Raw genomic sequence first — 27,135 nt, forward strand, 5'->3', positions numbered from 1 at the left:
TTTAATGCAGCTATCACGATTGGTAATCTTGCAACCCATTCGCGAGATCTTTTATCCTGAATAAATTCCCTCGCGTATTGATATCCAAATAACCGTTCAGCAAGTGTTCGATTAAATCGCTCAACAATTGCTTGATCACGGTGAATTGCAGTATGACCTCGTCGTATTTTGGTATTATGTTGTTTCATCAGCGATGATACTGGACCAAGAAATTCCTTACCAGGATCAACCTGTAGTAGCTGTGGCCATCGCAGACCACCTTGTGGTCCACCACCTCGTTGATAAATTCGTTCAAACGCATCGGCTACTTCAGATGATGTTTTCGCCGATAGCGGTTCTGCTTCTTTATATCTACTTGCAACATCAACTACGGTTAGCGCGTATTTGTACGTTTTTCCACGCACAGTATCATGCGGTAAAAACAGAATATCAGCTTGATGAACTTCATTAGGAACACTGACATCGAAATACGAGTACTGAATGTGTTTAGGACGTGGTAGATAAATTTGCCATATTGCTTGTTTAGATAACCACGTTTTAGCAGTAGAATGTTTAACCGATGCTGCATCAGCGAGTTTACCAATTGCTGCTTTGCCTCTCCAATATCCTCTCGGTGAATAATAAATTGATTCCATTATTAATTACCAGCCCCAATCGCTAATTTACCTTTCATCGAGGATCTTACTAACCAATTAGCTAATGATTCTCTAATATTTTTATTTTTTATAGAATTTAATGAATGAATTAATTTTACATCTGCAATATGCCTATCTTGTAGATTTTGACTTTTATAAGCTACATCATGAGCATGACAAGCTCGATCAATAGCATTTATTGGTTCCTCGCCTGGTTTTGGTTGATCTTGATTATCGAGCCTGATATCGAGTCTGGTACCAGGACCGCAATAATTATATCCTGGTAGATGTTTTTCTCCGCTGTATTTAGCCCATGGAGCACCTGGAAACTTTGACATCAAATTAGCAATATCACCACCCCGCTTATTAGGTAAAAACGAAAATTTCTTTCTACAGCATACAGAACATTTTCCACCGTACGCTATTTTTTTATTTTTTGTTGTAACTGTAGCTAAATCAATAGTTGGAGTTTTAACTTTACAGCGTAAACAATATAAATTCATGTTATAATATATATGGATATAATTGATTTCTCAGCAACTCGGCAGCGAGAGCCAGTTAAGCATCATCCTGCGCTACCGAACTCCATCAGAATGATTATCATAGGACCATCTGGATCGGGTAAGACGCAATTATTACTTAATCTGATAATGAGATGGTTGAAATGGGATAAGTTGTATTTAGTAGCACCATCCGTTGATGATCAACGATGTTATGATGTACTTAAAGATTTCAATGAAAACGCGCGATTACTGGATGAAGATAATGATGTTATAGAGTTTATAACCGATATTGATGAAGCACCATCCGTAGATTCCATAGACGGATTTATTAATAATTTAGTTGTATACGACGATGTGATGCTAGATAAACAATCAAATCCAGCCAGAATATTTTCCCGAGGTAGACATAAAAATACAGACGTGATCTATGTTACTCAACGATATACACAAATACCAAAAGTGATCAGAGACAACTGCAACATTTTAGTTGTGTTTAATGGCGTAGACACACACACGTTGCGAAATATTCATCAAACCTGGTGTGGTGGTGACATGGATATAATTAAATTCAAAAATTTCTTCTCACGAGCGCAAGCTACCCCGCATGGATTTATAACAATAAATTTACATGATCCAAGAACAAGATATCGTGTGGGTATTGATAAAATATTTGGGTAACAGGGGGAGCAGCAGAGAGGGTACCTACCAACGTTGGTCGTCAAAAAAAAAATAAACAAGAAATAAATAAACACGTAGAGTACTTTATTTTTTCAGCTACTATTTCAAACTGAGGTTTTATTAGCACAATCGGTCATTGCAAAAATAAACATCTCAAGGAAAGTTCATTTGTAAAATCTGGACCTTTCTACGAGATGATTTATTTGTTTGTTTTATTTGTTTTGTCGGAATTCTATGGTCTGTTCACCCTCTCTGCTGCTCGAGGCATCATCGAAATGGTTGAGTCCAGTCACTGGAGCAATCGAGCAAGTTGTATTTGGCGACGAAAAAGATCCGGATACTAAGAAAAAGGGAATCTTTCCCATGTTGAAAGGTATTGAGGAACAATCACGAACATTACCCGAGCGATTAGCAATAGCAGCAGCAGCAGCACAACAGGGAGGGCAGCCTGCAATTGCTTATAAAATAGGTAGTAAAGGAAAACCGAGAGGAAAACCGGGAGGAAAACCGGGAGGAAAACCGGGAGTAAAAAAAGGGAAATTTAATATCGATGATTTAAGAGAAAATTTTACCGATGAGGGATGGAATATAATATCACAACCGTTATCTACGATATATAGTTTAGATCAATTTGGTCAACTTGTGGAAGATATGTTTAGTATTCGAAATGAATATTTGACTGATATAGGAAGAGGAAGATATCGAAGTCGTAATATTTGGTTTAGTACGTTATATAGAGTTTATGCGGGAAAAACACAGGCGAGTGAAAGGGATCCATCTTTTAGGAGGTTTTTAACAGCAGCAGACGATAGATATAATTATAATAAACAAATGGCGGAAGAAAGAAAACAGCAAGAGAAAGAAAGAAAAGAACAGGAAAAGAAAGAAAAAACTAAAACACGAGGAAAAAAGGTAATACCACAGGAAGAGGATATTCAACCACAGGAAGAAGATATTCAACCACAGGAAGAAGATATTCAACCACAAGAATTAGGAGCTAGACCAAAAGAAGGAATTCCACCTCAGAAAAAGGAGAGAAAATCAAAAAAGAAAAAAGATCAGAGTGATCAGGAACCAGTAACTCAACCAAGCGAATATAAACCATCTGCGGATAATGGTTCGTTTAAAATTGATCCTAACATATCCGCTGATAATTATTTGAAAAAGAGCTTGTTGCATTTACTCAGTAACTATGATTCAAGAATTCAGATGGCTGCGGATAATTCTCTGGAAAATAAAAGATTTTTATTGAAAAGGGATATTGCCGATAAAATTGAAGAAATTGATTGGCTAGCGATAATTTATTTTGGTAGTTTAGGAAAACCAGTAAAATATAGTGATGAAAATTTTGGAAAATTTTCATCAGATGTTATTAAATACAGATTTGCGAATATAAGAGGGAAAATTTTGTCACCTACATTGGCGAGTGATACGTTAATCCCCCAGTTTCCCTCCCCTTCCTTCCACCTCCCTTCAGAACAATTACCTAAGAGTGATAGTTCTTCTTCCTCCTCTTTTGATCTTTACCATCCCTCCCTTTCTCCTACATTATATCCAAGGGGTCCTCCTACAACGCGTCCCCTTTGGGCCGGCTCCCCACCTCCAGAACCAACATCGACAAACTGGAAACCACAGGAACTTTCACCCAAAGGAAAATGGAATGTTCCGAGAGATGAGCACCCTGCTGCTAGAAGCCGCGATCCTCAACAATTACCATATTCGCCAATGACGTCGCCACCGACGTCGTCAGGGACATCACCAGGGTCATCTTCAACGCCGTCAGACGAAGTATTCCGCGTAACGCCAATGCAATCTCCAGAACCAAAAACAGGAAGCGGATATACCGTTTGCCCTGACAGTGTTGTCAACGACGTGTCTCGCCTCGAGGTATTAATCGGAGGAAAACGAGCCGGAAATAACTCTCGCGAAGTAATCAACGAAGCCTCAGATATTTGTCAGCGATTATTCCGCGGTGGCATCATTAATTCTCACATTTACAAGGAACTCGTCGATGAGCTCATCGATTAAAACAACACAATTGAAATAACATGATTGTTCACAAACATCAGCGCAGACCCAAACAGGTCCGCATAGTAAACTCTAGATTGCCCGTGTACAAATATATCCACGGCAATGGATTCGGTGATATCATTGGAAGTCTCGTTACGCGAGTAATACCTAAAATCGGACCCACGATCAAACAATTCGCGTCAAAAGCAATAGGAAAAATCGGCGAGACTGCCATTTCTGGTATCGGTAATTTGGCTAGTAAAGGCTTCAATGCTGTCAAAAGTAAAATATTAAATTTAGTGCGCAAAAAACAACTCGTCAAATTGCCCATCACCAGAGAAATGCCACCCGAAGTCAGCAAAGCCATAAACGACGCGGCAAATAAAAAAATAAACGATCTAGCAAAGGAAGTTGCTAAGACAAATATAGCGCAGGAAATTGCAAATACAAATCTCGCAAATGAAGTTGCTAATACAAGTTTTATTTCAGGCAGTGGTCTTCGTTTTAGATGATATTCTTAATAATAAATGTTCGCACAAGTGTCAAATGAAGTGTTTGACATGGACGAGCCTGTAGGTAGGGATACATCCGTGCGAGATTTCCAGTATTTCTCGTACGATGCAGTTGAACCAAATACATCTAATCGCTTGGAAATTCAAGTTCACGATACAACAAGATATTTTCTTCCATCTGAGGCATATATCGAAGTTATCGGGGAAATTATTAAAACAGATAATACCCTCTATGGAGCAGATTTTAGAGTCGGATTTGTTAACAACGGTATTATGGCGTTATTCAAGAGCGCCACTTACATGATTGATGGAAGAGAAATTGAGTCAATTACTAATGATGTTGACTTAGCAACGACGATAATAGGCCTAGCTAGATACTCGGATGATTTTACTAGATCAGCTGGTCCTAGTATGATGTTTGCCAAAGATAATTCTGACCGTCCCGAAAGTAGGCCGTTTGACATCAGACAACCCAACAATCGCGCCAATCCTGCTATTCCCAATAATGATGTCGAAGATATGATCATTAAACCTTATCCTGATTATAATCTCGGATTTGCCACGCGAAAATCTATGCTGCAAGGACTTCACAGAAGATTCTCTTGTGCTATTCCGTTATCCCATATATTCGGATTTTGCAGGCATTTCAGAAAAATTATTTACGGAGCGAAACATACCATAACACTTATTAGAAAAGGAAATAGCGATGATGCTATCTGGCGAGAAGGTAATATCGATTACGCTACTAACGTGATAAATGCTCTCGATGCGGGAAATGCCGGCCAGGTAAAATTACTCAAATTTACCTTGTGGATGCCAGCGATAACTCCATCAATAATCGAAGAAGAAAAATTATTGTCATTTATGAACCAAGGCGGTAAATCTATCATGTCATGGCTAACAACAACAACAGATTCTATAACTACCGATATTGATGGTGATTTTACTTGGCGTATTGCATCGCAGCAAGGTACCTCTGCACCTAGGCATATCTTTATCGCTTTTTTGCACACGCGAAGATATCATCAATTATACAGCCATATGATATTCGATAGTATCAACGCAACAAACGTGTCACTGAGAGTAAATGGCCAACAAGAACCATCAGAGGAAATATCAATTAATTTTGAAAATTATTCGACAGCTCGCGCGTATTATCGATTGCTAAGTTTTATGGGTCGCGATCAAAATATCGATACCGGATTGCAAATATCACAGCTAGATTTTAATACTCGCTATCCTATCTATTACTTTTCCCTGGAGCATCTCGATTTGGTAAAGCAATCCGTTGTTGATATCCATTTCAAAGCTAGAATTCGCACAGGAAATAATTTATATAGAGCCATCGCGGTGATCCTCAGCGATAGAACAATGATCCTGGAAGGCATCAGTGGCAGAATGAGAGTCATCGATGCTCCTGTCGAGAACATGTGACAAATTCTAAATTTAGATTAAGCGGTTATTAATATGCCATACGAGCACGTCAGTGTAACTCTGACCCCGGGTCAGATAAAAAAGCTCCAAGCAGCAACAGCAGCGCGACGCGGTTTGAAATTAACCTTGAAAAACAATCAGATTCACGGTGGGCCTAACAAACTATCACTAACTAGAGGTCAACGTGAACGATTTACCAAGGCCAAATCAGCGAATTCCGGCGTTCATGTGAATCTCTCAATAGGCGCAATCAAAGACATGGTCAAAATAGGCGGATTTCTTCCTTTTCTTCTTCCTTTACTAGCTCCGTTAATAACAGGCGCAGTATCGGCCTTAGGTGGATTCGGGGCTAAAAAAATAATAGAAAAAGTTACAGGAGGACGATACGGTAAAAAAAAATATCATCGCGGATCCGGCCTAAGACTAGGACGACCCCCTTTGTACGGATCCGGCCTAAGATTAACACGCCCCTATCAAATTTAGATCTAATCAACGAAGCAAAGAAAAAAAAAATAAAATTTTTCAGAGGTGTATTTATGCGAGATCAACTACCAGACAAACCAAACTCTACCGAGACAGGAATAATAAATCTCGATAAAAATACCGGCCCTGGTACGCACTGGGTTGCCTACGCGATTAATCCTCGCGAAGTCGTTTACTTTGACTCATATGGATTAGCACCACCGAAAGAATTTATCAACTACGTGTCAAAACTGAAACTTCCGGTTTGGTATTCGACACTTCCAACGCAGACATTAGCGGATCCGCCAATATGCGGCCCAGAGTCAATTAACGTCCTCGAAGCAATTTCAAAATCATCCGGTCCTTATAACAAAATTTTATTTGAATATACCGTAGATAAATATCATGGTTGACATTTACGGTAGATTTATCTACAGGAAGGAAAAAGCAGAAGTGACTGACGTCGATCTATCAAAGTTCGCAACCAAGAGCGATATTAACAATCTTCTATCGCTGTCAGAGGTGGATCCTGGTGAAGTTGCTGTTTTTCAAAATACCGAAGAGCGATTACAAACCAGCAATGTCAAAATAGCTGATATAATCAAGCGAGAAGAATATAATGATCATATCAGTCAATTTACTCGTCAATCAGAATTAGTGTTGAAATCTATTGCTGATATCGCCGATATTATAGCGAAGTTACCCCTGAAGGCTAATATCGCGGATGTAGAAAAATCCGACAAAGAGCTATCAGCGGCGATACTTCTAAAGGCCGATAAAGCATTACACGACGATCTTCAGGACAAAATGATAAAAAGATTTACCAAGCTAACTAACGATCTTAAAAAACTAGACGATACATCAAAAAATCTCAATAAAAAACTCGACGAGGATATAAAAAAATTCATCGAAACTTCCTCAGCTACACACAGCGATCTTACCGAGAAAACAAAGAAAATAAACGAAGATATTGCCCAAATCAACAAAGATATTGAATCGGCACGTGCATTAATATTTCAAAAAGCCGATAGAACATCACATAACGATCTTACCGAGAAAACAAAGAAAATAAACGAAGATATTACCAAAATAAATACCGCGATGGGTCAGAAAATCGATAAAACATCAATCGACGACCTCAGCGAGAAAACGAAAAAAATCAACGAAGATATCGCCCAAATCAACAAAGATATTGAATCGGCACGCGCATTAATATTTCAAAAAGCCGATAGAACATCACATAACGATCTCAGCGAGAAAACAAGAAAAATCGACGAGGATATCGCCCAAATCAACAAAGATATTGAATCGGCACGCGCATTAATATTTCAAAAAGCCGATAGAACATCACATAACGATCTCAGCGAGAAAACAAGAAAAATCGACGAGGATATTACTAAAATTAACGATGATATTAACGCGGTACGCGCATTAGTGAATGAAAAAGTCGACGGATTCATTTACCTCGGTGAAGTATCAAAATTGAGCGGGGATCTTATCAATGCGACTAAAAAAATTAACGATATTAACACAAAAATATCATCGTTGGATATCCCAAGATTGGAGAAATTATATGTGACAAATAAATTGATAGACAGAATTTTGCGATACAATCTAACATTTGTGTTAACCATAAATGATTTTATCTGGACACCCGAGAATAACACATTTAGCTTTACCGCGCCAATTGCTGGCACATATCGAGTATATATTATCTCCGATATAAAATTTAAGGTACAACCGGATCAGAATAATAAAATTTATGAACTCTGCCCTGGATTTTTTATTATTATTTCGTTAAGTGAATATAGCAAAACAACATTCACGCTAGAACCGCCAGACAGAGCAATATTCACGCCAAGAACCAGCATGGGAATGGTGTATTATTCTGTAATTTTCGAATTTTTATCCGAACATACGCCATATTATCCGTAATTGTTATCGTAGATTAATAAATGACCGCATCGGATTACCGTTACAATCAGGCGCGATCATGGCAGGATTCGCTAAAAAAGCTCCTAGACGAGTATCAGATAAAAATAAAAAAATACCAGCGTAGATTAGTTATCATTGACGTCGCCGTGTACACGGTATCCGCGATAGTCGCTGGTGCTGGAATAATTTTATCCGCGGTAACAACAATCGCGCCGATCGTAGCAACGATAATAATCTCGTCAACAACAACAATCGCTGGTGTTCTCAATATCGTAGCGAAAAAGATATCCTCGTGCACGAGTGAGAAATTATCGTTGTACAAAAACAAACTAACCAAGATCAACGACGCGTATTCGAAATTATCATCGCTGCTTTCGGAGAGTCTCAACGATGGCGTTATCTCCGATCCAGAATTTTCGGCAATGATCAGTATTTACTCGGAGATTGAACAAATGAATATTAATAATGTCCGAGCTAGCTCAGATCGTGACAAACACGACACCGCCGACAACGACGTTAATATCGCTAAGTTCAACCAAGCCTGAATTTAGTATTAATTTTCCAACGCCAATTAGCGTCAAGGAAATTGCGTTAACACAATTGCGTGTCTACAACAGCTGGCCTAATATCAGATCGAAATCATTTGGCAGATTATTATCAAATAATTCGCTTGTTTTTGCCAACAAAAACAAACCCGATGGAACGCCTGATTGGATCGTCGTTGGCATACCAACAGGCAGTTACGAAATTGAGCAGCTGGATAAGGAATTTACCAGCAGGATATCAAATATAACCGGCGATGCTACTCCGGGAATAAAGATATCCTCACATGAACCAACACTATCGTCGATCATCGAGGTATCATCACCTTACATGGTAGATATTTATCATTCGTCGATTAGGACCGTATTGGGTTGGCCTGAAATTCCACCCGGGGAGATAATAACGCCAGAACCAAAAAAAGAAAATTTTATCAGCAATGAAAAAAACTATCACGGAATCAACTTGGACTACATCGATAAATATGAAAAAATGAAAGAAAACCTCGATTTTTCTTCAGGTTCTGTGTATATGCTGGATTTGTTCGAGGATGGTATCAAATTATTGTTTGGTGAAATTATTAACGAATACGAGAAACAAAAAAAATTATTAGATCATTTTTTCCAGGAGTGCATATTTAACGTGCAAACTTCATGTAACGAAATTACCATAACAGTAGAGCGAATAAATAAATTAGCCGCTGATATGGAACTCATTAACAACCTAGCGACGGAAAATATACAAAACAGCGCTGTTTTTGGTATTGGTTATATTATTACGGCATTCATGCAAAGACATAACTTAACCGAGAGGACACTGCTAAGTTACAAATTTCCTGGTTATAACGTTAATGAAATGAGAAAATTTGTCACTGATACCACTGATAAGTTATTTCCTAAATTACACGATGCGTGGACTAAGAAAAAATTACAAGCAGAATCGATTTTGCAGCATAACAACGATGGAGTGGGGCAAGGACGGCATATTTCACCTGGTATCGTTAATATAACAGAAGTTATCGCGATTTATCTTCACGCGGATGTTGTCGAGGGTAGCTATAATGTTGATTCGTCAGAGTCAAATCAGGCGCAGCAGGGATTTATCTTGTATTCGTTTTCACCTAACGTCTCTCCGGGTTATTTGATAATAAAAGAGCCAGTAAATCCGTTTTACCTGCGATGCCACAATCGATTATTATCAAGAATAAATTTCAAACTAACGAATCAAGACGGAAATTTGCTTGATATCCGCGGAGAAACATTAAGTATCAATCTGCTGGTAAGATCGTAAATCCATCCGCCATGGAAAACAGGCCAAAAAAAATAAATAAAATCCAGGGAAATTTTTTAAAATTAATATATTTTTTTAATTTTTTTTTTGTTGTTTGCGGAATTTCTTCAGGAGGATATTTCCTTGGCCTTGTTCTCATCGACAAGCTTTTTCAGTTGTCTGATGCGCGAGCTTGTAATTTTTCTTGATTCATATTCGTCGGATAAAATCAATCTAGCTTTTTCAACCAGCGTCGATAATTTAACAAAATCCTCAATTTGATCATCGCTGACTGTAGCTAACGATTGATACATCGCAATTTGGATTTTCTTTATTAATTTGTATTCGGATGGTAGCGTGTATTTGTATTCGAGTTTTCCTTGAATGATTGTTTCGAATTCGGATCGAATTTTATTCGTGTCCAACTCCGAGGGAAGATTTATTTTTTTCCTTAGATCATCGATAGCTTCGATAATATTGTTTATGGTTTGTTCATCCATGTTATATTAATTTTTTTAATATTCAATTATTCTTCGTCGCTTTCTGAGTCTGATATTATCGGAATATAAAAAAATTCGATCCACGCACCGAGGTCATATGAAAATGTCGCGTTGATTATTCTTTCTGCCACTCGCCACACCGAGGCATGATTGACACTGAAATACTTTGCAGCTGCATGCATCGACGTGAATATAATTTCTTCATTTGTTTCTCGATTTATTGATTTAACCGCCCTGGAATATTTTGGAAATCTACCAACGTTACTACTGCGAAGTAAATTTTCACTCGGAGTTACCGCGTGAAGATTGGTTATTTTATTGTTGAGTTTATTTCCGTCAATATGATCGATAACAAGACCATCCCCGATAGGTCCTTTGTGACATTCGAACACGAATCTGTGACATAAATAATTTGTGCATCTTCGTTTCTTGTTTTTACTGATGGAGAACATAAGATAACCCGAATTACCAACTCTACCAACATTTTTCTTTGTTCTGGTATTTCTGACAACACCATCCGATGATGCCTCGTATCCACTGATGGTTGGATGAGATTTATACTCGTGTGTGATTGTCATTGCAGGAATCGTCGATTTCATTTCCATATACAATATTCCATTTGTTTAAATCGTAATTTGCCTTGAATCGATTAATATAATCTTCTTCGCAAGTTATTATCGAGGAAGATTTCTTTTTGTAATATCTGAGCAATTCTCGATAATTCTTTCCTCCGCAGGATAAACACAATCGAGTCTTTCCTCGAGTGCCAACTTGGCAAACTAAACACCGTTGTGGTCCTTTACTGCCTCGTCGAATCGCATATATGTGAGCGCCACAATAATCACCTCTGCAGGATTTGTCGCATGATTTTGTTGATCCGATTGGTATCCATTTGCACTGCATATTATAATTTAAATATTTGTCTAAAATATAATAATGGATGCATTTGATCTTGATGAGGCAGAATATATCATTCCTGAGGTTGATCGTGCCAAAAAAGAATTTTTCGATGATGGGGCGATTCACACTTGGTCGACATGGAAAACTAACGCTGTTGATGCTACGATGAATCTGGAACGGGCGAAAAAAATAATCGAGCACATAAAATCCGAACATAAGGAAGAACGATTTATCTTTGGAATAAAATTTATTGCACAAATGCCTGACGACACTTGGATTATTCGCGATAAACGAGATCCCGTGCGTGGTGGAAAGAAAAACGTCGTTCTTGATAAAAATTCGAAGCCAGGATTATTATTGGGAATTGACGGTCCTTATTATGCCAGGGCGTATCCATCTAGCGCTGTTGTTTATGGAATTTATCGGCTAAATAACAACCCGGATGTGAAAAATCTACCTGCGATGAAAGAATCACCGATGATAAATTGCGTTGCCGAGCGCGTTATCGAGCATATGAAAAACGCTCGTCGTGGATCTGGATTGACACAATTGAGGTTGGATAAAATTAACGCGTGGGCGAAGACAGTTGTTGATGGCGCATCGATTGACGATGTTGCTGTGTTGAGCAAGAAACTTAAATTTCCTATCACGGTGAAAACGCTATCGGGAGAAATATTATATTCGTCGCCGTATAGATCTCGAGGAGTTCCAATCGAAATTGTTGATCATAATTCACATGCGTGGTCGCAGTCGGTAATGATATTCCCGCGAGATCGGGTTGTTAAATTTTATCCCGTGGAAGGCGCAAAAGACAATTCCGATGCAATGTTCCGATATATCAAAATATTAGCCGCGTCTGATCCGATATCAGTTTGGTTATTCTCGAGCGAAGAAAGGTATGATCAATTTATCTTGCCACGCGGAGATATTTACCGAGATGAAAAATTGCATGAATCGATGAAAAATATCGCTGTGAAATATTCGTCAAATCCTGATCAGTTACTGACAAATTGTTTTACTGTTCCGTCTGTTGCTGCTCACGCTGCCAGAGAAAGAAATTCGTGGAAACCTACAAAAAATGAATTTCTCACTGATATTCAACTTAGCTGTATCGAATACGGCCATGGCGGATTGTGGAATACCAAATATTATTTCGAAGATATGATCTCCGTTGATATGAGCGCGTGCTATCCTGGAAGTTTCCTAGGATACGGCGATTGTGCGGATTATTTTGCTAAATTCGGCCATCCCACCAACGAAATGACAAGGGTAGCAATTAACGGACCGTTGCCTGATTTTGTTATGACCGGATTCGCTTATGTTACTTCATTCGAGTTTGCTGAAAATTTACATAAAATTTGTTATATTTGGTTCGGTCGGCATTTCTCTCAACGCAGATGGGTCCCTATAGTGTTATTGAGATATATGCTAGATTCGTCAATGTTAGTATCGTTGACAGTAAGCGAGGCAATTATATCGTATAGAAAACAAACTAAGGTGTGGCTACCGACGGACTGTGAAAACGCGAAGGATATTGGAAGAAAAATAATTGGCAAATTTACTCAAGGAGGATCCGTTGATCATAAACACCGACACGCTAGGTTATTTATCAACAATGCCGAGATGGATTTTATTATAGCCGATACGGTATCGCGTGGAATATTCTGCAACAGAGAGAATATTATCATTGACGGAGAAAAATTAGGTACCGTAATTAGCTATCTCGACGGAGAATCAGCGCAGTATACGCATTTGAGATCGTCGATGCTCGCTTATGTGAGTATAAATTTACTGTCGATGATAAATAAATTTTCTGATATCGCGGTAAGGGTCGCAACGGACTCGTTTTATATCGATAAGAAATATCAGTATAGGCTGGAGAATTTAATCTCCGATGGCTCTTGGGGCACTTGGAGGATAAAAAACGAGGATATTCTAGATTACTGTGAGGACGCCGATGTCGAAGATTGCGATAAATTTCATCGAGATAAATTTGAGGAAATATCGACGGCTGCATCCGCATTTGACCCGATTTCGCGTAACAAATTCGTTTACATGAATGGTCCTGGTGGTAGCGGTAAAACAACGCGAGCGATAAATTTATTTGCGAAATCTGATATGATAGTGTTGACTCCAACTCACAGATTAGCGCGAGAAATAAGGCAACGCGGCGTTGATTCTTGCACGTATCACAGTTATTTCAAATACAGCGGTGGATTATGGGATTCGGCTCGCATGGGAAATAAATATATCAACAAAATTATAATATTTGATGAAATTTGCACAGTAAATTTAGTTGTATTAAAATCGTTCCTGATCTGGCTGGAGGGGAAAAATACCGCCGTGGTAATGTGCGGAGATCATGGCCAGCCTGATCCGATTGATGGTGAATCTCCTCACGAATGGCTCAGGAATTTCGTTGATTATTATGAGGAAATCGACGCCGATTATAGATCCGATGATATTTTACTGACTGAATTTAAGAAAATAATTCGATTACAACCGAATGAGATTCAATGCGATGTGATGAGAAGAATAATCGACGAGACTCCGATGGATATTTTTCTAAATTTGTGGCGTCCCGATCATCTGATTGTTGCTAGTAGGAAAAATGTTCGTGATGTTATTCAGGAAATGTTATTCAAGCTTCATTGCGAGAAATTTCCAACATTGCAGGTGCCGTTGTGTTACAGGCCCGTTGATACCAGAAAACAAAATATCAGTGTTACTTTACCCTGCGGAGAGGAAAAGATCTTGGTACTGAACGATATTATTCTTGTTAATATTAATCTTGTTAATGACGCGATAAACGCAGAAAGATCACCATGGAAACTAGGCTACGCAACAACGATACACTCGTCGCAGGGATTAACCGTAGATGGTCAAGTTTGGATCATCGATGATAGAATTTCCTGGTCAAATTTAGTTTATTTAGCCGTGTCAAGAGTAAGAAAATTATCTCAGTTAGGTAGAATTCGGTTTCACATTAATGACGCTGGCGGTAGTTGAGTATCTTTCGGTATTATTTGTAATTCTTCCTTGGTAAATCCGCGCTGTGGCGCTAGTGAATCTAGAAAATAAATTGCTGGTCTTCCTGACGATCTTGTTACGGCTGATATTTTATGTGTTGTTACGCTCCAGGTTGGATCGGTTGCTCTTTTTCTTCCTCCTTCAGCCTCGCCTTCTTTATATAAATACCTGACCGTGACGCTACCTAGCACAGGCGGAATTGCGGAATCTCGCTTTAGGGGTATATTCGGTTTTGTAATTGCAATTGCGGGTTTCATTGCTATTGTTCGAGTTGTCTCGTTATTTAGCGCGTTAATCACATGAGGCAACCTCGATACCCAATCATGAGATCGATTATCTTGAATAAATTCGCGCGCGTACTGGTATCCGAATAATCGTTCTGCAAGCGTTTTATTGAATCTTTCGACGATAGCTTGATTGTGATGAACACCTACAATACCGCGACGGATTTTAACATTATTCTTTTTCATCAATGAAGTAACCGCGCCGAGAAATTCTCGACCTGGATCAACCTGGAGAAGCTTCGGCCAGGTCAACGGGGATCGTGAATAAATTTCGCTAAACGCCTTAGCGATCTCCGTTGCTGTTTTATTCGATAACGGTTCCGCTTCCTTGTATCTGCTTGCGATATCAACAACCGTCAACACATACTTGTATGTGACTCCGTCGACGGTATCGTAAGGAAGAAACATTAAATCAGCCTGATGGACTTCATTAGGGACGCTGACAGAGAAACTCGCATATGATATTTTCTTAGGTGGGGGAAGATAAATTTGCCAGACTGCCTGTTTCGATAGCCACGATTTAGCAACGGATTGTTTTACTTTTGCTGCCTTGGCGAGTTTGGCTATTGCTGATTTTCCTCGCCAGAATCCTCGCGGAGAATAATATATCTGCTCCATTATTATTTACCAGCGCCGAGTACTAATTTACCTTTCATTGCGCCTTTTATCAACCAAGTTGCCAATTTTTCTTTGAAACTTTTATCAGGAATCGCGTCTATTGCATGAATTAGCCTAATATCAGCGAGATGTCTTTGTTGTAAATCCCCGCTACGATACGCAAGATCGTGATAGTAACACGCGTTATCGATGGCGTTTACTGGATCTTCGCCGGGATTTGGTTGATTATTATCATTGAGTCTTATATCAAGCCTCGTGCCGGGTCCGCAGTAATTATATCCTGGCAGATGCTTTTCTCCGGGATATTTCGCCCAAGGCAACCCAGGTAGATTTTTCATGGAGGCGGTAATGTCTCCTCCGGTTCTTCTATTTTTTTTTTTACAAATTTAAACTTGCGTGTCTTGCAAACTTCGCATTCTCCTGCAATTGCGTTCCTGTTATTGCGTGTGACGATTTCGGTTGGATTTATCGTAGCTGTGCGCGTGCGACACTTAACACAATATAGATCCATATATTCTAGTAACATGAATGTAATTGATTTTTCGGCCACGAAGAAACGTGAGCAAGCGAAACATAACGCGGTGTTACCGAATTCGATAAGGATGATAATTATCGGCCCGTCCGGTTCTGGAAAGACGCAGTTGTTGCTAAATTTGATAATGCGATGGCTAAAATGGGATAAATTGTATTTGGTTGCACCGTCCGTTGATGATCAGCGTTGCTATCAGGTACTAAAAGAATTTAGCGACAATACCGACGAAGGCACGATAGAATTCATCACAGACATCAATGATACCCCATCCGTGGAAAATTTAGATGGCGGCGTTAATAATCTTGTCGTATTCGATGATGTTATGCTGGATAAGCAAACTAATCCGGCTAGGATATTCTCGCGTGGCCGACACAAGAACACCGATGTGATTTACGTGACGCAGCGATATACGCAAATTCCAAAGGTAATTAGGGACAATTGTAATATCTTATCGGTGTTCAATGGCGTCGATACTCACACGCTGAGAAATATTCATCAGACTTGGTGCAACGGCGATATGGACATAAATAAATTTAAAATTTTCTTCAGCCACGCCCAGGCAACACCGCACGGTTTTATCACGATTAATCTTCACGATCCGCGTAGTAGATATCGAATCGGTCTCGATCAAATTTATTCATGAGACTTGCAGCCAAACTTTGCAAACTTCATCGGTACCAGAATAAATTTCCCCCCCCCCCTAAAATCTTTGTTTGGAATCATTGAATTTGCACACAAAAAATTGCAATCGGGAGTGAATTTACGCAAATTAATTTTCGTAGGAAGGCTTATTTTTGAAATCTGAGGCTTCTACGGGAAATGTTCTCGTAGGAAGGCTTATTTGGTCTGGAACCACTGGTCTGTACGACTTCCCTGCTGCTACTGGGTTATAAAGATGATTTAGAGCTAAGTCCCAACACGTAAACAAATATAGCAAACAAAACAAATAGCACCAACATATAGCACTCATGGGACATAGGGGACCTGTAGCAAAGGTCACTTAAAAAGAACTAAGGGAGGAAATCCGGAAAAGGTGACAGAAACCTTATTCGGACGTACAACCTTATAGATACACTAGGGCCATTTTAGAAATACCCCGATCAAAATTTCTAAATTCAAACTTTGATTTTAAAGTTTAAATTCCTTCAAAAACAATAACAGATACAACACATCTATGGGGGGAAACACAAACATATAAACAATTTCCTCTTTGGTTAAGTGGGGGGGGCTTCTGTCTGGTGCCCCCCCCCCCAAAAAAATGTAATTTTCTTCTGATCAGTAGTAATTCAGCAGGGCAGTATCCATTCAGTAATGATGTTGCACGATAATGTCAAAATAGTTTTGTAAGGATCGTCTCTTTTTTCAGCAATCTTGTCATTATTTGTATATGTGTTGTACATACATACATACATACATACATACATACATACATACATGTAGAGTGTGTTGATTTCTTTCAATACCAACTTGTTTACAAGGAACAATTTGCCATAATTTAATAAATAAGAAAAATATAATTAACAGGGCTAGGAATTAAACTTTCATTACTAAGTGAAGGATAATATTCCCGACTTTCTTATGTATGCGATTTACTGTAGGCAGTTGACCAACAATCTTTCTTATAAAGTTTAAATCCTTCGTGTCCACGTCTAATTATGCATAATTTCAGCATCAAGACCAGACTAACATGTTTTATAGGAAGAATCTTAGTAAAACAAATCAAAAGTCGCCGATGCCTTTACTCTTTGCATTGTATCAGACAACGCTACAACTTGTCCGCATCATTACATTATGCCTTAGGGTTAGACAGCATTTACACAAGATAGTTCATATGTACCTTTGTGTAACTGTCTTCGGGAGCTTTATTCATTATGTAAAGCATTTATATCCTGGTCTCCTCAATCGTCGAAAGTCGATGCCCTTTTGTTCACTACAGAGAGTTACCTACAGATTCCCAACTTCCAAGACCTCACGTTTCTAGCCATGAGCACTCCGTGTTTGACACTTTTTCTACACTATTCTAAGTATTTACTATCCGATTTGATAGACATGACGCTACACACACACACACACACACACACACACACACACACACGCACGCACGCACATACATACATACATGCACACATGCATACATACATACATGCATTCATACATACATACATACATACATACATACATACATACATACATACATACAAATATGGAACTAAGGGATGATTTAATTCACTTCAGAAACATTCATTTGGACTTAAAACCAAGTAATATATGGTTTCTTGGGCGTAAATATCCATCCATGTTATGGCCTCTCTCTGAAGTAATGAAACTATATATCATGCCTGTTGGTAAAGTTATGGTATGCAAACTCTGTGGAAAAGAGACTGACGACAGAGCGAAACATCTTATTTTAGGCTGCGAAATGCTGCTTGAGGAACGAAATGTTTTCTTTGAGAGAGTGATTGACTCTTTAGAAGTGAGAGACGGGGTTAACTTATTCAATCAAGAAGACGATATATTGTTGGAGACACTTCTTGGAAGCAGGGTTGACTGCATGTCGTCTATTGACGATGACGTATCAGATAGGCTCATGTTGGTGACCGCAAACAGCATAGCTTCATTCTACAATAAAATGTGTGCCCTACTATCAACTAACATGCCCTAACATGATATTAAAAGTAAGTAGTAAATTAACATTAAATATAAACAATTAAAGGCCAAAGTCTTCTTGTCAAATCCGCAAATTTTGTTGTCTGACAGCTGTTTGTGTGTGCGTTTATGTATTTGTTTATGTATTTGTTTATGTTTATTTCCAAGAGATTTCTATATGGTTTTCTGTATTTATATATCTCATTTTGTAAACGCATTAGTTGACGATGTATATATCATGCTTGCGTTCTCGTCTATGATGTATCTCATAATTCTATGATATGTATAATATGTATCTTAGCAACCTGATATACTCTTTGTTGTAGAGGTTACTAAGTCATTTAGACAGTCAGTCATAGATAAATGCATTCACGCACGCATACGCGCAAACAAGTATATATATGCATAAATACATGCGTCATATGAAGAAAAGAAACTACATATAGAATTACACTGTTATAAGTTTTACATTTCATTTTCGTTGCTATCTCGGACTTAATGTTAAGCACATAACACTATAGACGTATTAACTTTTCGAAATATTATCATCATCAAGCAACTGTTAAAAGATCAGTGGCATGCTCCGCCAAATGATTACAGATTTGCATAATTGCAGGTATTGAGATATTTCGTTTTGTCATTACAGTAGCTTACACAGTATTACAATTGTATTACTACTGTATCTTTGTCACTTTTCTGTTCTATTTTATGATCTTGTATTATTCTGAATTTGCTTAATCTGATGTAATCTCTTTTTAAAGAGGAAATAAAGTCAGTCAGTCAGTCAGTCAGTCAGTCATACATACATACATTCATTATTACGACTCTGTCTTTTTATATATGTAATAGAAAAGTGTGAGAAGCAACAGACTGTGAAAAAGTCAACAAAGATTTTATTTCCCTTGATTACACAGTGAAAATAAAGAGAAAGAAATTATGGTATTGCGAATTAAATCCCAAAATAATCATGGAATTGCAGACAAAAGTTCCGATGATAAGAGGTATGAATAAACTTTGGTGGAAATCCAAATTAAATCCAACGCTGAAAAGGTTGATGTGCCCGCGATGGCATGTAAAGTGTTGTTTTGTCAAGTCTTTTGTTGGATTATAATAATACAATCCGAGATTATATCCTTTTTTGTATTTCACTATAACTCCAAGTCTCTATTTCCAAGAATGTTATCAGAGCACGTTTGTATTTCCAGGGAAGAAATAATTGGAATAACTAAAATTCCAGCCCATATGAACTACTGGTCACAACAATAATACAGAATAATTCTACTAAGATTTTAAAGCACAAATGAATAATTGTTCGAGTGACAATATCATATAGTCCACTACTTGACCTCCTGTCACAATTAGCTTTTTGTCATACAAACCCTTACAGAAGGCTCCTAATGTTTACAAAATAAAATCTTAGTTGTAATTATGTATAACTATTTCTAAAATTATAATACAAAATGTAGTAAACAACAGGAAAACCTGGCAAGTTATGGGGAATTTCCAATAAACTAGACCAAGACCCAAATAAACATGTCTACTTCTATTGATAGTGATTTTAATATCAACCCCATACACAAAGAGAATATTTTAGCCATATATTACTTGTTCACAGTCTTTAAAATAAAATCAGCAGTTAAAGTCGAATATAAAATGAACTTGAATTTTTACAGGGTTAAGTCCAACATACAATATTACATGACAATAGTATAAAGTGAAATAAAAATTTTAAAACAAAACTAGCAAGCAAACAATGCAAATTTAAACATACATACATTCATACACACATGCATACGCACACACACACACACACACACACACACACACACACACACGTATTCCTCATTGTGAGAACCAATTCATTGATATTACAGAACAGAAAACGATTCATACAAGCAGCTTGCACGCAAGTACTGTTTATGGCGTTCCATAACTATTACCAATTTTGTTCATAATTCAGACATGAGTACAAAACCTTGATGATGCCATATCTATGTTGAGGAGGGTCGCAGACCAGATTTCCTCCATCTCATCATCACTTACATCCTCTGCATCTGGTTCATCTGCGAGTCGGACATCATCTTCATCGGTATCGGAGGAACACAGACGCTTGTTTAGTAGAACAATGGTATATAATTTCAACAAACGTCTCCTTTTTGCACTGTTTAATTCCATGAGCTACATCATTGTCATCACGGTGTTTCGTCTTTCTGTCTGTCATCATGAGTTGTTGATGCCACGAAGATTTTAAAATTGAATTTTAGCTTAATTTTATGCAACTGTCCCATTTAATCAATTTAATTAAGTTTAGTGGATTCAACAGCCACTAAACTGAATTAAATGCTATGCGAAAAACAATGAAACTATTAACACCGACTAATTTATAGTTTTGCCTTTCCGTAACTTGCTAATGTCCTATTGCTAATGTGTAAAAATATAATATCCGCTAAACTTTAATTAAACGTTATGATTCATAAAGTGTGTTTCCATACACATAAGCCCTATAACATTCATAGAAGCCTAGTGTATCAAATAGGTCTTCTTTCAATAGAAGAGTAAATGAATATCACCATGAAATGTTATTGATTTCCCCCAAAATATAATGACCTAGGCATCATCTTTTGTTATATGAGAAAAACCCACATCATCTTTTTTCTGTACATTTAGACTTGTCACATGTTCTTTTTGTTTTGCACAGAGATTAAATCCATATAGGTCAAGAACTGGTAGGACTGATAACAATTTGGTCAGGATTGATGGGAGAAGAAAAGGTACCCTTCATTATCACTATATATCACTATTTTATATAGTTGCTTTATTTCTGTTTTGTTTTGTTTTTTGCCATATTAAGCACCCAAGACAACACTTATGAATGGAAATATACATTTCATACAATGCATCAGATTGAACGTGTACACACAGACACACAAATACTCTCACACAGATAGGTTATCCCATATATATATATAGTCAATATATAGCCTTTATTGTCTTGATGTGAAACCAGCACCACATCACTTCAACATTCAAGTTAACCACTAGAACAAGGCACAGTGTTTGTTTCTTTTTAAATATTCTGTACTAGTATTATTTTGAATATAAAATAAGTACCCCAACTATTGTATTGACTGTCTGCGTGATGTGTGTCTGTCTTACGATGCACAAATGTTAATAGGTGTTTGTTTCTCCCCTCTTATGTTGTTGTTGTTTTTGTTCTGCTATGTCTTTTCGTTAGTGTTTTTGACGATTCACAAATTTACATTGTTCGATTTTGATGAAATGCCAACATTTAAAATTTACAAAATGGAATTTATCAGATTTTTTCACACACAATTGCAACAGAGAATATGAAACCTAAGTATGATTTATAAATACATGCATATTTATTTCTTACTTGAATTTTTGTTCAACAGGAACGTGTGGGCATCCATGTCTCACAAACACATACCTAGCTGCTTCACTCATGCAACATAAACTTATATAAAGTTTTAGGAAATATTGCTCATTTTTATGTTCTGATTCTAGTCACCAAAACAAGTAAACTGCGGTGATACATATTTCTATTTTAGGTCGCACTATGACTCGATCTTTTGTTTGTCTGAGTTCCAATACTTCTACTACTATTCCATCTCTGGAAGAAAGGAGAATCCTACGTAAAAATGGCCTTGGGAAAAAGAAAGTTATTATTCCTGCTGATGCTTTGCATGACCAAGTGAGACAGGCCATACTAAGGTAATTATGTTTTAGAAAAAGTAATGAAAGGTGATCGGCAAATTTTTGGAATGAAGGAAACGAGTGAAGTGCATGCGAATAAATGCTTGTATGTTACGTTCTAAATCTATAGAGAATGAACTGTAAAAAAAAAAGCAACAGCAGGTAGGCACTGTGCAACTCGGTTTCCGCCTCTAGGTTGCTCATCTAGTTACATTTGAAGTCATAATACAGAAGATACACCATCGCTTGTTGATGTGAGTTGTATCTACTGTTTTTCTTGATACAAATGTCTCTTTCAAATTGTTTCTCTGTGTGCACTTCTATTTTACAATATACAGATTTGTTGAGTCATATATCTTAACTTCCTCTCAACAATGCGAACATGTACAAATTCCCATCTTCAAGTTGTTCCAAGCCTCAACATGAAAAGAATATTCCAGCTGGAAATGTTTTTCTCTAATGTTTACTTAGAATAATGTTTCTTGGTAAATCAAATAATTAAAAATACTTATTGCTAAACCATCAAGCTTATGTGTGAGTGGTAGTGGTGGAAGCTAATATTTGTTGGTCCATAAATTATGCGTTAAGCTCCCATTGCATTTTTAAATAGAATATTCCACAAAATAAAAGTTCAGAAACACTATGTAAAATTTGAAATGTACAGATTCAGTAGATATTGTCTATTTTATTTATAGACTTAACTGTATCCCTTTTTGCGATTAGTTTTAATACTGTACTTGTAAGACCAGGTGTTTTTCTTAACGTTTATGCGGACAATTGAATGATATTCAAGAAATTACTGAAATATAAGACTCGATGACGATTCCTCTCAGTAGTCAACATTATCCATTCAATATTTCCAGCTTGAACCAACCTTCTAAATAAATTTAACCATATCTTTATTCCTGAAATCCTAACGCCAAACAAACACATTACATAATTGTCTTAAAATTGAGTTTAAAAGTGAACATTGATATAAAACTGTTATCCGTACTTTTAAAATAAAAAAATTTAATATTCATTATCTGTTTCCAGCTCTTTTCCGGCTTTAGATCAGTGTGGTGGTTTTGAGCTGTTAACGCTAAAAAGCAACTCCAAAAAAGTTTTAACCACAGTAAGTCACGGAAGATGCAGTGCAGAAGATATTAGGGAGTTCGGTACAGGTCGCATATACATCAGGCCGATTCAGAAAGAGTATAGCTATAATTGACATAGAAGACTCCTTTGAAGAGCAAGAAAAGTGTTTGTCTTGTTCAAGCATGGTACCTATAAATGACCTGAGAGAACACATGCAAACTTGTCAGGTAAGGTAGTCTGGCTATCAATTAATTGTATCAGGTATTTTGCTCATGTTAAAGCTTTAACATTAATCCAACAGTATGTTACCTCCTTTTATATACAATTCATGTATATTAGACAAAAGTGCAATTTCTAAGGGCTGTCATCTTCGCAAGGCAAGGTTCCTCTATGATAACCTATCACCGCCTCGGCGTATCGGGCAGATATTTCTGTGTTTCATGTCTATGAATTTCACTGGATGCAACGGCAAGCCATCGCATCCAATCAAAATTAAGTTGTTCAAATGTGAACACTGTTCCTTCATGATTGGGACAAGGGGAGCACACAGCTAGAATGGACTGATAAGTAAGCAATTTTCTAGTCCCAATCCGTGTTTGCACAATTTCCTTTCTCTCAAATACACCTGCAATGGCTTCACTCTGGTACATAGTCATACTTTCGAGGTTAAACATCCAAAGTATCCTTTTAGGTCAATTGCCTCCATTATTTTCGGCCAATGTAGAATGCACCACGCTATTGGTTACTTGGCATTATGTACGATGGGAGGCAGTTCAGTAAATCCAATAGATGTCGCTAGGACAAAGCACCAGTATATATGTTCGATCCGCCAAGGTGTAGATAGGATTATCATATCGGAAGCTTGGCTAGCGAAGATGAAGTGCTGTGTAAATGAAGTTTTGCTTTGCTTTTCTGTTGAGAGTATTTTTTTTACAAACTTTACTGATACCTAGACATAATTAAAGGGTATGCATTTCGTTTCGTTAGAAAGTGCCTGTTGTTTAGATCGCTAAATTTATGCGATGGTTTCATGTGTGCAAAGTATTTACGTAATGTTGGGGATTGAGAGTGTTATTGCTAAAAACGTACCCACATATTTTTTATGATTTTCAGAAATCAGGAGAAGATGCAGGTTTCATTGAAATTTTCAAGTAAGTTGTATGTCTTTGAACCTAGGTTTTAGATCTACTTGACTCAGGACTAGACAATTTGTGTGACGGTCTTCTCTACATCCTTCAATACTTGATCATTTGCCTTAAATTATTCATATTTGTGTAGAGTGTGTAACTAACTCCCTCTACATTTGATAAATGATTCATATTTGTGTAGAGTATAGTATAGTTGCGTGTACAACTGATACATGATTTACATTCGTACAGTTCCTGCAAATTTGATATGTGATTTACTGGAAGTAGACTGAATATAAATGTATGGAATCCACTAAACATCACAATAGAGCATCACTTTAGTGAAAAAGAAAGCGAGGCTCCAGTGCAGATTGATCATACATTATACAGTGTCCCCTTTACTCAATCCACTGGTCACTACCCATGTAAACTAATTAAATGTCCTGTTGGTGGATTTTTACGCGATGTTTTGCTTCATTGTCAATCCTCTTGCATGTTACAGAGTCTGATGATGGAATTTAATCATCCTTGATTAATAAATATGCCACTTCATAGTCATTCCAGTTGTGTCCTACATATATTTCAACTATTACAGTACAGTTCTTATCTAAAATATATGTCTTGTAGAATGCATATGCTTTTTATGAAACTTACAGGACGACATAAATATGAATCGATCTATAATCATCTGATTTGTCAAATGTTGTAAATATATTTGTGTGTTTTCAGCGATGATCCAGCTAACGTTAGTGAGCAGCCTAGTGTTGTAACAACACACAACAACACCAGTAACACCTCTCAACACTGGTGCAATGTACAGTAATGTATCCACAGTTCCAACTATCAGACAACAGGATAATGTCGTGGCCATGTTTCCCAACTGAGGGACTAGCGAGCATGCTGGTATAGTAGCAATAGTACAACGTACCAGTGAAGAGCATGGTGCTGGATCAAGAAACACTGAACCTCATAATGATGTAACCGGACATCCCAACATTGGTGATCTGCATCATACTGTAATGACAAATTACAGGTCTTCTTGTTTAGTTGACAACATGGCTGTGATTTTGGAAGAAGTGTAAGATGTTTTAAAAAAATATTTTTCGGAAAGATCCAATTATGAGATGCCATGTTGTATGGTTGCTGTATGCATTCATGCTTAGAAAAAAATCGATCAATAGTCTTTGATTAAAGTATATGAAAAACAAAATTTCCTTCTTGAGGCCAATCTGTGCCTTTTCAGCGATACACTACTTTATATGAGATAGTAGAAATTCTTTTGTCTAGATGAGTCATAATAACGCATAATAAGATGCAGCTAACTCTAATTAGTTCATTTTACATGATGGACTATGTATTTTTGTGCCAAGTGACCTGTTTATGTTTCCATCTGCAAAAAGGTAACTATTTTCTTAATATTAAAGACTGGTTTAACATAAACACACGCACACCGATAAGCACCAATTGCTAATATATCTATTAACTAGTTAATCTTGTTGGATATCTTCTGCTTTGTTATCCAAGTAAAATATATTAATTCATGTATATAGCTTGACTTCAATTACATGTTTACAGTGGATATCTTTATTTCTCACTGCCACATGCACATGAATGAGTGTTTGCCCTTTGAATTAGGAAAGTTAGATACAACTGACAAATTGTATGATTCTTAGACTCCGTTGCTTTTCTTTTCTTTTGTTTAAGTATATATTGATGCCTTCTTAGTTTACAGAATTCCACCTGAATTCAGTAATTTAAGTACCTTGACTTCCTCTTTTTTGTTGCCACAGCAAGGACATTCATGACCCAGTAACTGTCTTGCGCTATTTTCAAAAATATGTAATAACTGGAAGACAATTAGACCAAACATCATTAACAGAACCGCTGGAGGGTGAAACCCAACCCATCTATGTGTCGCGAATGAATATGTTTGCAACAGGAATGGAGGAGATCTTGGAAGCGCCCAACCTTCTGGTACCCCTTGAGGTGACATTTTATGGAGAAGAGGCTTCCGACCTAGGGAGACCAAGGAAGGAGTTCCTCACTCGTATGATGCAAGAGATAATAAAAGAAGAATGTAGACTTTTTGAAATGACTGAAAGATGACTCCGGTGGACTTGAAAGGAAATACTATTTTGGTGCAGGACTAGTTTGTGGTAAGTATTATATTTTCGTTACTTGCTGTAGATTTAATTTTTACTATGCTGGTCATAATTCGGCTATCAATGGACAACATATCTGCGATGTGAAAATTAGGCAGAGCACAATATGCTTTCATGTTAATTTTTGTGGTTAATAGCTTTGGTCTGCAATTTGGTAAGCAATCGATAAAGCAAATCGTTTGTCGTGTAAATTAATGGTATAGGTATTTCATTCTGTTATTGAACGAAAGTATACTCTCTCTCTCTCTCTCTCTCCCTCTCTCTCTCTTGACATAAAAAGCGATCCTATCTGTTTTAGGTGGCGCTATACAGTTTCGCATTTTGCATAAGGGTTAGGATTTTAAAGAAAAAGAATGTCCCCGGCTTTCCTCACTGGTTATACTGGCTATTTAAAAAAGACCTTGTATATCTTAGGTATAATGCAAAGAACCTTTAATTCCCTTTATTTTGGTGTATGATTGATGGGTGTACTTTGGGTTATAGAGTATACAGCTTGGCCTTACTTCAAATGTGCACCTTTCAAAAAAGTGCTAGCTCTACTTGGTCATTTTCACTTCCTGAACTTCA

General features: G+C 37.4%; 2 protein-coding genes across 3 annotated transcripts in view; both read left to right on the forward strand.

The window, feature by feature from the left end:
• The first annotated feature begins 21,177 nt into the window (after positions 1-21,177).
• LOC149780232 (uncharacterized) lies at positions 21,178-23,412 on the forward strand. Its single transcript, XM_089936184.1, has 3 exons — positions 21,178-21,259; positions 22,058-22,220; positions 23,238-23,412. The coding sequence occupies exons 2-3, from the start codon at positions 22,066-22,068 to the stop codon at positions 23,410-23,412; spliced, it is 330 nt and encodes a 109-aa protein (XP_089792310.1). The 5' UTR covers positions 21,178-21,259; positions 22,058-22,065.
• A 2,949-nt stretch (positions 23,413-26,361) lies between these two features.
• LOC149780233 (uncharacterized) overlaps positions 26,362-27,135 on the forward strand; it is a 3,657-nt gene continuing 2,883 nt past the window's right edge. For both annotated transcript variants that reach the window (XM_089936354.1, XM_089936355.1), the window contains exon 1: positions 26,362-26,562. The gene's annotated coding sequence lies outside the window, so the exon portion shown is untranslated. The remainder of the gene's footprint in view (positions 26,563-27,135) is intronic.

This window comes from Sinohyriopsis cumingii, chromosome 16 (assembly GCF_028554795.1).
Source record: "Sinohyriopsis cumingii isolate HCF-2022 chromosome 16, ASM2855479v2, whole genome shotgun sequence".
Taxonomy (NCBI): Eukaryota; Metazoa; Mollusca; class Bivalvia; order Unionida; family Unionidae; genus Sinohyriopsis; species Sinohyriopsis cumingii.